Source organism: Mercenaria mercenaria, chromosome 11 (genome assembly GCF_021730395.1).
Source record: "Mercenaria mercenaria strain notata chromosome 11, MADL_Memer_1, whole genome shotgun sequence".
NCBI classification, from domain to species: domain Eukaryota; kingdom Metazoa; phylum Mollusca; class Bivalvia; order Venerida; family Veneridae; genus Mercenaria; species Mercenaria mercenaria.
The window spans coordinates 64362656-64378909 of NC_069371.1; the positions used below are offsets into that span (position 1 = coordinate 64362656).

Sequence of the window (16254 nt, forward strand, 5' to 3'; positions counted from 1 at the left end):
CTGCAAATGTCTATGTTACATTCTGTGACTGTCTAACTTTACCTGTAAATGTCTATGTTCCGCCTGTGACTGTATCACTGTTTTCATTTTGGCTTCCTTCTCCGCCTCTTCCCTTGCCCGTTTCTCCTCGGCTTCCTGTACTGCCTCGCGTATACGCTCATCTTCATCATCGAGCTTTTGTTTGAGTTGTGCTCCAAGTTTTTCACGAATAGCTTCCAACTGACGCTGCTTCTCTCTATCGTAAATAAAAAAACTACGATTAACAGTGATTATTTATTTTAGACTAATAAAGTGGGCTTCTATAACAGCAGAAAGATGACAGCTTTACACAACTATATTTATTTATTTTATTTTGTTGGGTTTAACGTCGCACCGACACAATTTAGGTCATATTATTGGCGATTTTCCAGCTTTGATGGTGGAGGAAGACCCCAGGTGCCCCTCCGTGCATTATTTCATCACAAGTGGGCACCTGGGTAGAACCACCGACCTTCCATAAGCCAGCTGGATGGCTTCCTCACATGAAGAATTCAATGCCCCGAGTGAGGCTCGAACCCACATCGATGAGGGGCAAGTGATTTGAAGTCAGCGACCATAACCATTCGGCCATGGAGGCCCCTGCTTTACACAACCAGGATTTAACAGATAAAGACATTACAATACAATGGGTGATTCCAATATAGCTGCTAAAACAGATCTGGTGGGGGTTTCGTTAAATTATAGTAGCATACAAATACATTACATTCAAATGGCTTTGGAAGTTTTAAGTTTGACAAATGACAATATTCATATGTAACAAGAGCTGTCGGATGACAGCGCGCTCGACTATTCGAAGAATTGATTGAAGAATGGGGTCAAAATATTTCCATAGTTTTTCAGACTAAACAAAAAAATGGATAAACAAAAAATGTTCCTGTATTTGTGGATTTCGATTAGTCTTGCACTAACTGGCAATGTGTGACCATGATGGCAAATATGTTAAGTTATATGTCTGGCAAAACATGGACTTATATGAAAAATTTAACTAATTTCCAAGTCCAAAAAGGGCCATAATTCAGTCAAAATAGTTGACAGAGTTATGTACTCTTGCCTACAGATGGAAATCATGTTGATAAACTAGTGTTAAAAGTTTCAAAGCCACAGTTCAAATAGTTTTGACAAAACGCTGACTTGTTAAAAAAAACTGAACAAATTTCAAAGTCCAAAAAGGGCCATAATTCAGTCAAAATAGTTGTCAGAGTTATGTACTCTTGCCTACAGATGGAAATCATAATGATAAACAAGTGTTTAAAGTTTAAAAGCCAAAATGTCAAATAGTCTTGACAAAACATGGACATATATAAAACAAAACAATTTCCAAGTTCAAAAAGGGCCATAATTCAGCCAAAAAGACGAGAGAGTTACGTACTCTTGCCTATTGATAGAGACTATTATACTGAACAAGATATAAAAGTTTCAAAGCCATATGTCAAACACTTTACACAAAATATAAACTGGTACGAAAAACTTAACCAAGATTTCTAAGTCAAAAGGGCCATAATTCAGTCAAAATGCTTGATGGAGTTATTTACTCTTGCCTACAACTGGACATTGTGATGGTAAACAAGTGTTGAAAGTTTCAAAGCTTTATCTCAAAAGACTTTGTCAAAATGTGGACTGGTACAAAAAACTTAACCAAGATTTCTAAGTCAAAAAGGGGCCATAATTCAACCAAAATGCTTGATGGAGTTATGTACTCTTGCCAACAACTGGACATGGTGATGGTAAACAAGTGTTGAAAGTTTCAAAGCTTTTTCTCAAAAGACTTTGTCAAAATATGAACTGGTACGAAAAACTTAACCAAGATTTCTAAGTCAAAAGGGGCCATAATTCAGTCAAAATGCTTGACAGAGTTATGTACTCTTGCCTATAACTGGACATGGTGATGGTAAACAAGTGTTGAAAGTTTCAAAGCTTTATCTCAAAAGACTTTGTCAAAATGTGGACTGGTACGAAAAACTTAACCAGGGTGTGACGCCGACGCCGACACCGACGCCGACGCCGTGGTGAGTAGGATAGCTCTACTTATTCTTCGAATAGTCGAGCTAACAAAAATGATATGGAAATCAGGGTTTATAATAATTCAATGAGCTATCGAAATCTGGTTTACAAAGATCCCAGCTCAGTACTTGGAAAAAGAACATTACAAACAAACTTACGCATGAAGATGTTTTTCCTTTTCTGCTCTAAGTTTCATCATCTTCCTCTTGGCTGCAGCAAACACTCGGCATTCTTCATCCTCCTCCTACAGTCACATACAACAAATATAATATATGATCACAAGCAGGATTTACAGACAATCTATAATTTATTTTGACAATTAATGTTTTCAGTTTTTTATATTTTAGAGATTACATAAGTACAAAATATATCAGAAAGATAGCTTTCAAAGTTAAACAATTACAAGCTCGATCCTTATCAGAACCTTTTTAACCGATGTTATACAAAAAGAAATTATACAGAATTCTAACAAGATCTGATTCATTTTCCTATTAAACAAAGAAGGCTGAAAACAGTTAATTATTATACAACAATTCACTGTTCTGACGTCACAATTATTGCGTCATAGCATCAAACGGCATAGTGGCGTGCTGGAAAAGAAACCAACTGAAAACAGGCAAATATTTAATGAATGCCGTCACTTAGGGTGTACTTTATAAAGTCCTTGATAATGTGTTAGAATCGAAATAATATATCTCATTTAGAGATTTGCTCTTGAATAAAATCATTGTTTGTCGTTCAGATGCGTATTATTATATCACTTGGGCTGTGCCCTCGTGATATAATTCCTGAATGCATCTGAACTCCAAACAATGATTTATTCAGCGACAAATCACTAAATGAGATGTATTATTTCTTAAAGAACTGAAAATTGGTATTTATTACTATAATGTAAATACTGGTGCAGAATGTTGATTCTGTTTGGAATTCTAATTCATTTTCAAACTTTTGATCCCCTTGAAACATGAATTCAAACTGTGTACAAGAGAACTGTATAAAAATGTATATTGTGTAAAACTGTAAAAAAAGTAACAAAATTATACCAAACTTTAAAGGCTACCAACGTAAAAGTTTTTTTAAAAAAAGACCCCAGGTGCCCCTCCATGCATTATTTCATCACGGGCCAGCACCTGAGTTACAACCAACATTCCATAAACCAGCTGGCTGGCTTCTTCACAGGGAGAATTCAACATCCCAAGTGAGACTTGAACCTACATCGATGAGGGGCAAGTGATTCAAAGTCATCATCCTTAACCACATTGCCAATGAGGCCCCCAACAGTGAAAAAAGGACTGTATACAGACACTTACATCTTCTTGATTCTCCTGTAGTTTTTTCAGCGCTGCACGTTCTCCAATCTGTTTACGATTATCATCCATCAGCTGCTGTTTCTCATCTCGTCTGATCATCTCTAGACGTTCCTTCTCGAGTTTGTTCTGCAAGCCAAGCTTCTGAAGCTCCTCCCCCTCGATGTTATCCTCCATTCTTGCCTTCTCTTTGTTCTGGTGGTGATCCATTATCCTTAAAAAAGCAGGAATACATAAATCATTATTCAAGTTATATTCTTATTAAAACAATATAAATACGAGGATTGTCCAAGAAAATCACAAACTTTTTGATCTTTTCAAAAATAAGCGATGCATCAAATAATTATTTTAACTGATGTTATTTCAATGTACACTTAACAGGACTAAAGAGTTTCAAATTAAACATCTATCTATAACATCTATAATTAAATATCTATTATCTATTATTTGAGTGTTTTTTAAACAACGGGACAGCAGTCAGTGCTAGTTGGTGCACACTCAGTTTCCCTCCTACAAAAAGAAGCGGCTTCCTTTTAAATTCATGTAACTTACCCAAAATACATCTCACAGTAGATAGATAGATTTATTCCGGTAAGGAGTGCACATACATGGACAATTAAAAACAACATGTATAGTAATTACAACATAATAACATAATGCATACATGAAATTAAAAATAGCCATGACAGGCAAACCGTCACCAAGGATACACAAAAAAGAGAAAACTCTTATTTCCATTGTGGTATTAAAATTTATATCGTCGTATGATATGTAGAGTATACATTGAAATAACGTCAGTTAAAATAATCATTTGATATGCTGCTTATTTTTTAAATAATTTAAAAAGTTCAAGATTTTCTCGGACAACCCTCGTACTATCCCAAAATGGTTTCAACCTAAACTTATCAGGGAATGAATCACTACATACTCGGTGCAACAGCTTTAAGATTCAATATTTTACAATAGCCTGTGTAAACTGACACAGTGTAAAATGTGTAATTTATGTTTCCATGCTTATGCAAAGCATATGCATTGTAGCACTGGCCTCAAACTTCACATGATTTTATGATTTATATAATGATCATCATTTTCAAAGGAAAACACTCTTTTTTTTATTTTGTATGCAATTGTTGAACATAATTAGTGAAACAATATATCAAAGTTAGGTTTTCCAAGAATGTATATCAGTTCTAGCCATTTTTGTAAAGCATATATTAATTTAACACAAGCAAGCGTTGCCAACATTTATACCATTTTTATATATTATATAGCATTTTTTGTCTCAAGATATATAAACAGGCCTGTAGACCTGGCCTGGCAATCAATAAAAGGCCTATCTGATATTGTAGACTGGATGTTTTTTAACAGACTTAATTTAGTGAGTTCATAGCAAGCAGCCTTATATATGGTGGTAAGACTTCATGAAACGAGAGTCTTTCTGTTCTTTTAGGATATAATGCAGATTAATATGAAACTTATGAATAGTCTGAATTCCCAGTGGACATTATTTCCAAATACTAGCCCTCACTCTGCTAAATTTCTATAATGAACTTGTCCATCTTTCAATTTGGACAGTACCATTAACTGGTAAAGGGGTGCTTACCAAAAAGATACTGGCTGAATGGCGAACAGTGCAGACCATGATCAGCCTGCACAAAATTTCTGTGCAGGCTAATCTTGGTCTGCACTGGTCGCAAAGCCAAAATCACTTGCCGAAAATAAAACTACTACAAATAATAACCAATCTATAATAATTAAAAACTGATAAAGATTTTTTTAACGAATCTTTTATCATTTTATATGCCATGAATAACGAAAAAAAATCTTGATGTGGGGTAATGAAAACAATTTAACAAACTAAACATACTGTGCTTTAAGAAATTTCTGGTTTTCTGAAGCCGCTACTAATCTCTCTGCAGCCTTTGTCTGATCCAGTCTGATGGCTTCCTCATGTTCCTTCTGGGCTACCTCTAACCACTCTCGGTCCTTGCCGTGGCTTGCCTGCTCCTTTAGGCGTTTAAGTTCTAATTGTGCTTCACGCTCTTTCAGCACCTCTGTTAGCATGAGAGCACTCTGTAAATATATAAACATGAAATAGTCAGGAGAAAGTTTTTATTTTATTTCTATTCATATACCATCAAAATAGATCTTCACACAATACCTTATGAGTTCAGAAAAATTTCAATATCAATGAATAATTCAGTTTTATAATTAATATATACAGGTATGTATAATAAACTCTGAAAGTCTGCATGAGTATATATATCCAACTATAAGATTTTTTCATGCAGGATTCTGGGATTTTTTTTATAAAAATTTACAAGTGGTGTATGCATATAAAACAGATATGATAAAAGCATGAAAAGTTCACCAATCAAAGCATAAACTGAACATGTAGATAGATTTGTTATGTGGGGCAGTTATTAGACAATGAATCAATCAGATCTGATTTATTACTAACTTTAGTACTTAAAAAGACAGGAATTTTATTTAAGAAATAATGTATAGAAAAAACTTGTTTTAACGTTATCAATACATGGAAAGAGGTTATAGTTATATGTCCGCAGAATAATTTCACAAGAACGTAGCCCATGTGAATTATTCTGACACAGTATAACCGATTCTGAGTGTATTAATTTAAGAAAAACACGATTTTGCTATACATTATTTCGATTCTAATATGCCCTTAATCTAAAACAGTAAATAAAATATAGTAGCGCTCTTTCTTGGCCGCAACAAAAACAATCACGTCATCCCACATTTAAACGTGACGTCATTTTAGCATGTGTTTTAACAGTAACAAGCCTATTAGAATTTCTATTATCATCACTGATTTCCATTATCTGACTTACATGGAATCCTTTCACCCTATCAGTCTGGTAGTATTGTTGTGTTTTAGCCTTGTCTATAGCATCTTTACGTTGTTGTGCCTGAAATTTTGCCTCTTCCAAGTCAATCTGTACTCTCTCTGCTTCATCTTTCTGTTCTCGTATCTTTCTAGCTTCAAGTTTACGCTGGCGCTGACCCTAAATATTAACGTTATATATACATTTCCTTTTTTTCTTGTTGTGTGAGAAAAAAATGCCAAGACCAATATTCACCAACGTTTCAAGCTTGTAATTTACTATTAAACTTAAGGACTTTCTTCCAAACTTTTAAAAAAAATTATAACTCTGCTATGACATAAATTTTTCACATTATTCCAAATATCAATACTTATATTATACTCAATTTACAGTAAAAGGAAAAAAATAAAACCAACAAAACCATTACTCTGTAAAAGTATATTACATAAACTTCAGGTTATTTTTTGAAAATTTTTTAGCTTATTTATACAGTCTAAAAAAGTTTTGGTAAAACTTACAGATCAATAATTTTACATATCAAGGTTATTATTAATATGAAAGACATACAGCTATAGTGTTTCCCCAGTGTTTAACTAATTCTTTTGACTTGTGCTTTAGTTCTTCTCTCTCTTCGCGTATTTTTCTTAATCTCTCTTCCTCTATTTCTTTCCTGTGCAGCTGCCTCTGGATACGATCCCAGTCCGTCTTGGACAGGATAGTGACTTCACGCAGATCATTGCTGTCAGGATATTGCGGCCCCGCATTCTGTGGTGGTACCTCAGGGGTCCCTGAAAACATTTGAAAAATAATTCAGATTTTAAAAATTCAATTGTTCTTGTTGATATATCTAACTGGTGATTAACCCTTAGCTTGCTGGCGGCAAGTGATTCTGCCTTTGCGACCAGTGCAGACCAAGATCAGCCTGCACATCCGTGCAGTCTGATCATGGTCTGCACTGTTCGCTATTCAGTCAGTAAATTTTTAGTAAACACCCCTTCAAATGATAAATGCTACTGCCCAAATGGGAAGATGGACCAGTCCATTATAGAAATTTAGCATGGTAAGGGTTAAGATGGGTAGCTTTACAGGTCGCTAGCAATGCACTTCCTTTTATCACTTTGCTGGAACACACTTCAGTTGTTTATTTCTTATTTTTAACCCTTACCCTGCTAAATTTCTATAATGGACTGGTCCATCTTTCAATTTGGACAGTACCACTTATTATTCAAAGGGGTTTTCACCAAAAATTTACTGACTGAATAGCGAACAGTGCAGACCATGATCAGACTGCACGGATGTGCAGGCTGATCTTGGTCTGCACTGGTCGCAAAGGCAGAATCATCTGCCGCCAGCAGGCTAAGGGTTAATGGGGCCATGACCCAAACAACCATGTGTCTTCTTTTGTTTATTGAACTGATTACTAAATAGCTTTTTATTACTATGTACAATTATTTTTTGTAGAAAACAAGACACTGAAGACTGAAAGGACAAATTGCCTTGATATCCCTATCAACCTTTGTTTCAGTTTAATCTGCTATGCATGTTATTTTCAGACCAGTTAGTCAACAGAGTGATGGGGGTCTGTACAACTTTGCTGACCTGTTATTAATGTTCACTTTTAGACTAGCAATGCTGCAAGCCTTCAGACTGACTGTTTGGCAGTTTTACTTCAAACGCTGCTATAAACTACATTGTTATGATGGGACACCTGCACTTTACCAGTATGCACTTTCAATAAATACTCTCTCTTTATCTTACAGGGATCACTTTTGGCAGATACTATTATGAGATTAATTCCCATTTGCCTTGAATCAATGAAATTTTTGACAAAATGAATGGGATTTTTTCTTTTTATAATGGGATTTTACATCGGCAGACAGCTTTTATTACACTGAAAAACAAACATCTGTTTATTTGCAAGAACAATTATCTTGTAAATAAACAAAACATATCCTTTCAGAGACACCTTTTATAACTCTAAAATTCAGTGCCAGGAATTGCTGAATAGGTTGATGAAAGTTGTAACCAAGTCTTGGGTCCACATGCCTTATTCCCCTAATGATTTTACTTCAAAGCTGCTTTGTCAAAGTTGAAGTTCAGTTATGTTTTAATCTTTCTGGACTTGATACACTTCCATTAGGTCAAAAAATGTTAAAGTCAAACTTATTTATGACCCTACCCTCAACCATTTCGTATGGAAATTCGGGCGTTCAGCGTTTTTTATGAAGGGACTTCAGCGGAGGTTTCTCCACCATCTTGTTATTCTCATCGCTATTAGTCCGCGCGAATGGAGGCAGAAAGTTTGTCCTTCCAAATGCTTAAATTTCTGTTTCAATTGTATTTTGAAACATCGCGAAAACAGATTATTTGTGTCTGGTAGTCATAATCATCGGACGCTCTATGGAGATAAAAGCGAAATTCAAGCGCCTAAATGAACGTCAAACGAAAAGTAAGTAACGGCAAGACCACATTTCAGCGAAAAGTTGCAATTTGGCAAAAGATCTACGGCCACGCGGATGCGATTTTTAAGCGCGATTGAGCAAAATTTATGCGATTTTGGCCAAAATAATGCGAGAATATCGCGGAATCGCAGCCAAAAGTGATCCCTGATCTTATTGGGGCTAACGCCCATACACCCGTTTTTCTTATTTGTTTATTGAATAGATTATTGTTACATTTTATTTAATTGATTGTAACAAGCAAATCCTGCCTTCTAAAATCCTAGAAGGAAGTGTGTACAGGTAAAAAGCATTTTAGCCATTACGGGGACACCTGCACTTTACTGAGCTTCTGACATATTTTCTCATGCCAAATATACTTTTATTTTATTTGTCTCTTCAAGAACTATTATTTTAGAATGCACTTTAGCGGTCGCTGGAAGTTTGCAATGTACATGCGACAGCAAATTGGGATATGGGGGAAAAGCAGGGCTGTGGGGGCAGCAGCCCCCAAACATATTCATCTAAAAATAATGTTTAACCGCCTATAACTTTTAATTTTTAAAGTACTATTATTGTAGGGACTGCTAAAAAGCAAGTGCTGATCAAAAAAATGAGACAGTTTATGCAGACAATCTTTCTGCAGAACTTGTACCGTTACAAGACACATGAATACTGTTGTTGTCGTGGGAAAATGCTGAAAAAAAAAGCATTTAGACGAAAACAGCAAATGAAATCCTACATAAGAAGCTTTCCCATCTGTTAAAAGCGTAATTGGGACACTTCCAGTTTAGCGGTCCCCGGTCGGAAATACATCATGACGTCACGTTACTTTGGGGGCTGCTGCCCCCACACCCCTGCTTTTTCCATTAGCGCTAATGGCCCCATATCAACGCTATGTTATTTCAACAAGAACTGAAACACAACCCTCCTAAAATAGATAGTCAAAGTCAGTGGGGACCGCTAAAATGGAAACTACCCACGTAATTTCATTGGATAGACTGCCAGTGAGGGAAATATATGATCATCTGTCAAATTGAATTTATGGTCAATTGATGTAACTCAAGAAAATACCCAATTTACAAAATAAAAAAGCAGTGATAATCTATATTTAAAACAAATTACCTCGCGTTTGACCCCTGCGTCTACCGTGCATCACTGTCGCCATTGTATGGCTGTAGATTTACAGATAAATTGGCGGAAATCAGACACAATCTTACAGCAAATGGTGGCTGTCGTCAAGCAAAACAACACAAAGTAGCTAACACGACGTCATTTCCGTCAGCCGTGAAAGTTACAAATCGTGCAGTTCAGTTTTAAATATCTTCTAAGTCTATAAAGACAAAGAGTTTTTGTTTAAGTTTCAAGATGTATGATTTTTACTTCATCTTGATTACTTCGTATGTTTCGCATTAACGAATAGTCATTTTCAAAATGTTAAGTTCAGCACATAAATTTACCCTAACACCGTTACAATAATGACCTTGACCTTTATGTAAACAAACCTCAAACTGATGTGAGTTAAATTTTATTGAAAAAAAGGCTAAAACACCATTGTCAGTTACTGTAGCATTTCTTGATAATGTGGGAATCATCCATGTTTCAGTTCTGGCGTTTATCCGTTTTCTTCAGAGGTTGTTCACTGAAAATTTCAGTGCCATTGGGGCTGGCAAAGTGCAGGAAGCTGTGTTCAGGTCCCAGAAAAGTAAAAAATTAGCTATATAGCTAAATTTGTCTATATGTAGCTAGAAATAGCCATTTGATGTTTTGATGCACTTTCACTTTATCTGTGTAATTACTTGTTGGATTTTGATGAATGCACTACCAGCCTCAGTTGCTGAGGCTCCCTCCTTGGCACACTTCAAGAGGGAGGGGCAGCACGAAAAACCCAAATCTACCCAAATCTTACCCAAATCTACCCAAATCTTACCCAAATCTACCTAAATCTTGATAGGAATGATCAAATCTTCGTAGATTAGGAATATTTATAATATATTTCAACATAAATATATCATTTTGATGTATTATAACGATAATTAACTAGAAAAGTCGGCGTTGAATTGAAATCGCTCAATATTTGTAAATATCACGGTCAAGTATTCTTACATAGGTGCTGTACGTAAGAATAATCGACTGTGATATTTACAAATTTCCCCATTTGGAGATCTATTTTCTTAATTTCTTTTACTTCAAAACTATAGGGAAAAAAATGAAAAGAAAATCTTTATCATTATTGATGAATTATATTAACGCTTTACAGTTAGCCCTGTTTGGGATGATAAGCGCGACGAGAGATAACATTCATTTTAAGGATTTTAATTTTCTGTAATTCATGTCGTGAAACGTGAGATTCTGGGCTATTTTCATATCAACATACGATATATTGAATTTTGTGCGGTGACATCAAATAATGGAGACATCCATAACGTTTTCGGTGGCCGCGCCTACGAATTGAATTGGGAGAGATGTTTTTGAATGAATTACAATATTATTCTCAGGACCAGAAAGGGACAGGAAATATTAGTTCCCGCTTTGATTTATTTTTCGACCCCAAAAGAGGCTGGAGTAGCCCTTCCGCAGACACAATATCCGTCATGGAATGCACGTGATTCTTTCCCGCCAAAATGCTAATAACGTGTCCACAACGTAAATGTTTTCACAAGCGTGCACAATCAATCTCATTTCAAATTTATCGTAAGTATCCTCAGATGTAAAACAAGGGAATTGCTGTCTTGATCATGCTTTAAATTTCATTGAGAGCGTTGATGGTCACCGAAAGAATTATGTCAATCAAGATGTCATCGTGTCACCGATTATTTTGTGTATTTCGCACTTGAGTAGATGTCTATAAAACTGATTTTTTTTCATTTTCGCGCCATGCACGTGGCGTTTATAATGCATTTAAGCAGCATGCCTCCAGATCTGGCTAAAAAAGACAATCTTTCTTTCAATTTGAAGTTTTGGTCATATCACGAACATTAGAATAAGAATCTTTGTTTCTAAAATATTTTGAAAATTCCAAATCAAGAAAAAAGACGGCCGCGTCGGGAATCAAACTCGGAACTGCCGCGACAATAAAAGACATTTTCCCATCGTCGTAACCAATAGTGCTATAGCTGAAGTCACTTATTCTTACGTACAGCACCTATGTAAGAATACTTAACTGTGATATTTACAAATGTTGAGCGATTTCAATTCAACGCCGATTTTTCTAGTTAATTATCGTTATAATACATCAAAATGATATATTTATGTTGAAATATATTATAAATATTCATAATCTACGAAGATTTGATCATTCCTATCAAGATTTGGGTAAGATTTGGGTAGATTTGAGTAAGATTTGGGTAGATTTGGGTATTTCGTGCCGCCGAGAGGGAGCTATCTATGCAACCATTCTAAATGGGGACTTTCCTCCAGTTGTGGCATTTTCAATGATAAGACTCATGAGCTGTGCCGGCGGGGGCACTTCCCTGGTAGTGCCACGCAAGCTGGAGTGGTCAGCACTTAACTATAGTCTTTTAAGGAATGTCACAACTGGGCAATCTTTTACTTTTATTTCCTTATTTGTCTGGGTCTTTTCATACTTTACTTTCCATTTCTCTTTTATTCATGCGCACCGTTATATAATGGTCAAGTTTGACAGCATCACATACAGATGTAGATGTAGATTTGTTTCAAACTTGAATAGTTATTCCTCATCATCACCCACACCATATGGCACAAGGGCCATAACTCTTACACCAATATTTCATGAATTATCCCCCCTTTTTACTTAGAATTTCAGGTTAAAGTTTTGATGCACTTTCACTCTATCTCAGTTATTACTGAATGGATTTGATTCAAACTTAAAATAACTGTTCAACCTTATCACCCACATCGTATGACACTAGGTCCATAACTCTAGTACCAATATTTCATGAATTATGCGCCCCCCCCCCCCTTTACTTAGATTTTCAGGTTAAAGTTTTCATGCACTTTCACTCTTATCTCAGTTTATATTACTAAATGGATATGATTCAAACTTAAAATAGTTATTCAACATCATCACTCACATCATATGACACAAGGGCCATAACTCTTGCACCAATATTTCATGAATTATACCCCCTTTTTACTTAGAATTTCAGGTTTAAGTTTTGATGCACTTTCACTCTGTCTCAGTTATTACTAAATGGATTTGATTCAAACTTAAAATAGTTGTTCCACCTTATCACCCACATCATATGACACAAGGTCCATAACTCTGGTACTAATATTTCATGAATAATGACCCCCTTTTACTTAGACTTTCAGGTTAATTTTGATGTATTTTCACTGTATCTTATTTATTACTATATGGATTTGATTCAAACATAAGTTGTTTATTCCACATCATCACCCACATCATATGACACAAGGTGCAGAAATCACTCTTGCACCAATATTTCATGAATTATCCCCCTTTTTGCTTAGAATTATACTTATTTGATTTTCTTTATCTCTCTTATTACTTAATACTTTTGACACAGACTCAAGCTATTGCCCAATATCTTCATTCTTATTGGAGTCATTAAACACTCCAGTGACAGCTCCAGCTTCCTCAGATGTGCCCATTTTCACTATCCAGCATCGAAATAGTCGAGCGCACTGTCTCTTGTGACAGCTCTTGTTAGTCTTTAGAATCGAGATTGATGCAGTCTCAATTTTAATACACGTTAGGAATTTCCGTGATAAATCATTACTAAGTTAGTCATAACTAATGGCGAGTCTCACAAGAAATTGCTGTGGTTATTTAAAATGTGACTACAAAGATTTGGTTTTATATAATTGTCTTTCATCTTATTATTGATTTTGACATATTTTGCATTATTGTTATTGGTTTTATAGCTAATTCTAACTGTTTATAGCTAGATTTAGCTATAGAGCTAATTTGTGACTTTTCTGGGACCTGTTGTTTTGTTCACAGTTTCTGTACTTTAAAAAGAGTGCAGCTAGTCTGGCTTAACAGGCACAGTTGCTGATGCATTCATAAAATGCACATGTCCATTCACAAGAGTGTTGGGGTAGCAGCCTCCATTAAAATTAAGTTGATTATGACCATTGTAACTTGACATATTCAGGTCTAAGAAAATGGACAGATTATCTGTAAATTTACAGACAATTAATCTATAAATTTATAGACTGAGTGTAATACTATGAAAACTGTTGAAATTATGTTTGGCTCAAAATCACAGTTGTAAGTTGATTGATTTACTTGTGGTATGCCTAAATAAAGGTCAAATGTGAATTTAAGTAATTTTTGTTGAGCCTGACTTTGAATTTTGTGAAGAGGCCAAAAAATCAATCAACAATAAAGACTGAAACTCATAAATGACCTCTATTTATGCGTACTATAAATAAACCATTTAATATCCAGCCAAATGTAGTTTCAGCAGTTTTCATAGACACAATCTGTAAATTTACATATTGAAAAATCTGTAAAATTTTTTATAGATTATCTGTAAATTTACAGGTAATCTGTAAATATAGTACCACTTTATTAGACCTGAATTTTGTATCGCATTGACATGTCAGCTCATAATGGTTGTAGAGATAGTTGCCTTACATTTGTGCCAGGTAAAGTACCGGTTTTACGATATGACAAGTCTGACTCGTCCTAGGTTATGGTTCTTATAATCCAGATATAAATAGTATACAGGGGGCATGGAGTCACGCAAGTCATTCATTGGTCTACCCATCCTTTTGTCGTCTCCATCATAATCTTCTAAACTGACAGAAGGATTTTCATAAAACTAGCATCAATTGTTAATAGCATCAGTACACAAAGCTGGTCACTAGATCTAAGATCAGGGTCACATTTGGAAGTCAAAGGTCAAATAGCTCTTCTTGGTTCCATATTGTCTAAATTGCTCGGAAGATTTTCATAAACATTTCAGACGTTTACCACACCAAGACAATAATTATGCAAAGCACAAAACAGGTCCTTAGGTCTAAGGTCAAGGTCACACTGGAGAGTCGAGGTCAGATGGCTTAACTTTGTCTGCTTCATATTGTTTAAATTTCTTGGAAGAAAATTATAAGACTAGTGTCAGTTGTCAGACGACATATGTCGCACAAGCCAGGTCACTAGGTCCAAGCTGAAAATCACATTTGAAGGTCATGATCCCATTTTACTTGCCCGGTATCAGAGCCGCCTCTGGGGGTATTAATTGCCTTTAGTGATTGCTGCAGTTGTCTGTGGTCAGAAGCTGAGAGCTGTCGTTTCTGGGTTTATGAGGTCAAAGACAGAGTAATAGAAGCTGACCTTTCTTTATATTTTCAGGTAAACAGCATGTCAACCAACAAGCAAAAGATTCTGGTAGCATTGGATTTTGACCACACTGTCATAGATGGCAACAGTGATATTCACATCACTCACCTGTGTCCCTCTGGTAACGTGCCAGATGACATCAAGGAGAAGTTTAGCGAGAATGGTTGGACGCACTACATGGCCGCAATATTCGAATATCTCCATTCGCATGGCATACAAGCAGAGGATTTGAAACAATCGATACTGGAGATTCCGTTAACAGAAGGAATGGACGAGCTTTTTAAATTTTTGGAAAACGAGCTGTTTGAGGTCATAATAATTTCAGATTCTAATTCGGTGTTCATTGATTATGCCATTGAAAAGTACAACTTGCAGAATGTTGTAGATAAAGTTTATACTAATCCAGCTAAGTATGATGAAACAGGGAAGCTTACTATAAAATTTTACCATACACAGGACTGGTGTAAACTGAGCACGGAAAATCTTTGTAAAGGTCATATACTGGAAGAGCATGTGAAAAATGCCAAAGATGATGTTGAATTCAGTCATATACTTTATGTAGGGGATGGAAGCAATGATTTGTGTCCTTCATTGAGGTTGTTCGAAAAGGATTATGTGTTTCCTAGGAAACAATACTCTCTTTGGAAGAAGTTAAAAAAGCTTGGTTGCCTTGACAACGAGGCAACTGACCTTGAACTGAAGGCTAAAATAGTGGAATGGTCCACAGGAAAAGAGGTGCTAGATGTTTGTAAAACATTGGAAAGGGAAAGATTTCAGCAAAAAGAAGAAAACTGATCTAGTCTAACAGTTGAACCTGTCTTAGCAGTCACCTCTGTTAAACAGCCACTCGCCTTTTGCAGCCTGTCACTTACATCCCAAAGCAACATTTTTTGAGTCGGCTAAAGGCTGAAAGCCTTTGACGATCTTGCTATCAACGATTCTCTAAATGGACCGAATAACATGTGAAGGATGTTTCCATTAGATTTCTCAAATTTCAAACAGTTCATTGCTGAATGAAGTTAAGTTGTGTCAATTCCCTTTGCTATGACCAATATACGATGTAATCTGTATATTTATGACTTGTAATTGTGCAATTCCGAATGTAACTCATTAAGCATAAATGTGCATTTAAGAATTGCGTAGGCTTACAAAGCTGGTAACATCCAGCGAAAGACAAAAATAGTTCCAGCAGGGCTCCAATAAGATGCGTATTACAGAAATATGCAAATACCATGTTTAATAATTTCTAAGCGTATAAAAACGTATATAAAATTACAGAAACGCACACAATGCTTTTTTAAAAACAAAATCTGAATCGTCTGATGCGTTAG

At 35.6% G+C, this 16254-nt stretch overlaps 2 protein-coding genes across 5 annotated transcripts; one reads left to right on the top strand and one right to left on the bottom strand.

Moving 5' to 3' along the window:
* LOC123531225 (cilia- and flagella- associated protein 210-like) lies at positions 1–9914 on the bottom strand. The gene is made up of 7 exons (XM_053517582.1): positions 9757–9914; positions 6761–6981; positions 6200–6373; positions 5215–5420; positions 3351–3561; positions 2199–2284; positions 1–235 (listed from the first exon to the last, which is right to left on the bottom strand). Exons 1-7 carry the CDS (start codon positions 9797–9799, stop codon positions 16–18), a joined length of 1161 nt encoding a protein of 386 aa, XP_053373557.1. The 5' UTR covers positions 9800–9914; the 3' UTR covers positions 1–15.
* Positions 9915–9942: 28 nt separating this feature from the next.
* On the top strand, positions 9943–15835 carry LOC123531226 (pyridoxal phosphate phosphatase PHOSPHO2-like). Of its 4 annotated transcripts, none has more exons than XM_053517586.1 (2): positions 9943–10001; positions 14936–15835. In XM_053517586.1, the coding sequence occupies exon 2, from the start codon at positions 14945–14947 to the stop codon at positions 15716–15718; it is 774 nt and encodes a 257-aa protein (XP_053373561.1). In that variant the 5' UTR covers positions 9943–10001; positions 14936–14944; the 3' UTR covers positions 15719–15835. The 4 variants fall into 4 exon arrangements, with proteins under 4 accessions (XP_053373561.1, XP_045167956.2, XP_045167957.2 ...); XM_045312021.2 differs by lacking the exon at positions 9943–10001 and adding an exon at positions 10013–10147; XM_045312022.2 differs by lacking the exon at positions 9943–10001 and adding an exon at positions 10133–10187.
* Positions 15836–16254: the final 419 nt, after the last annotated feature.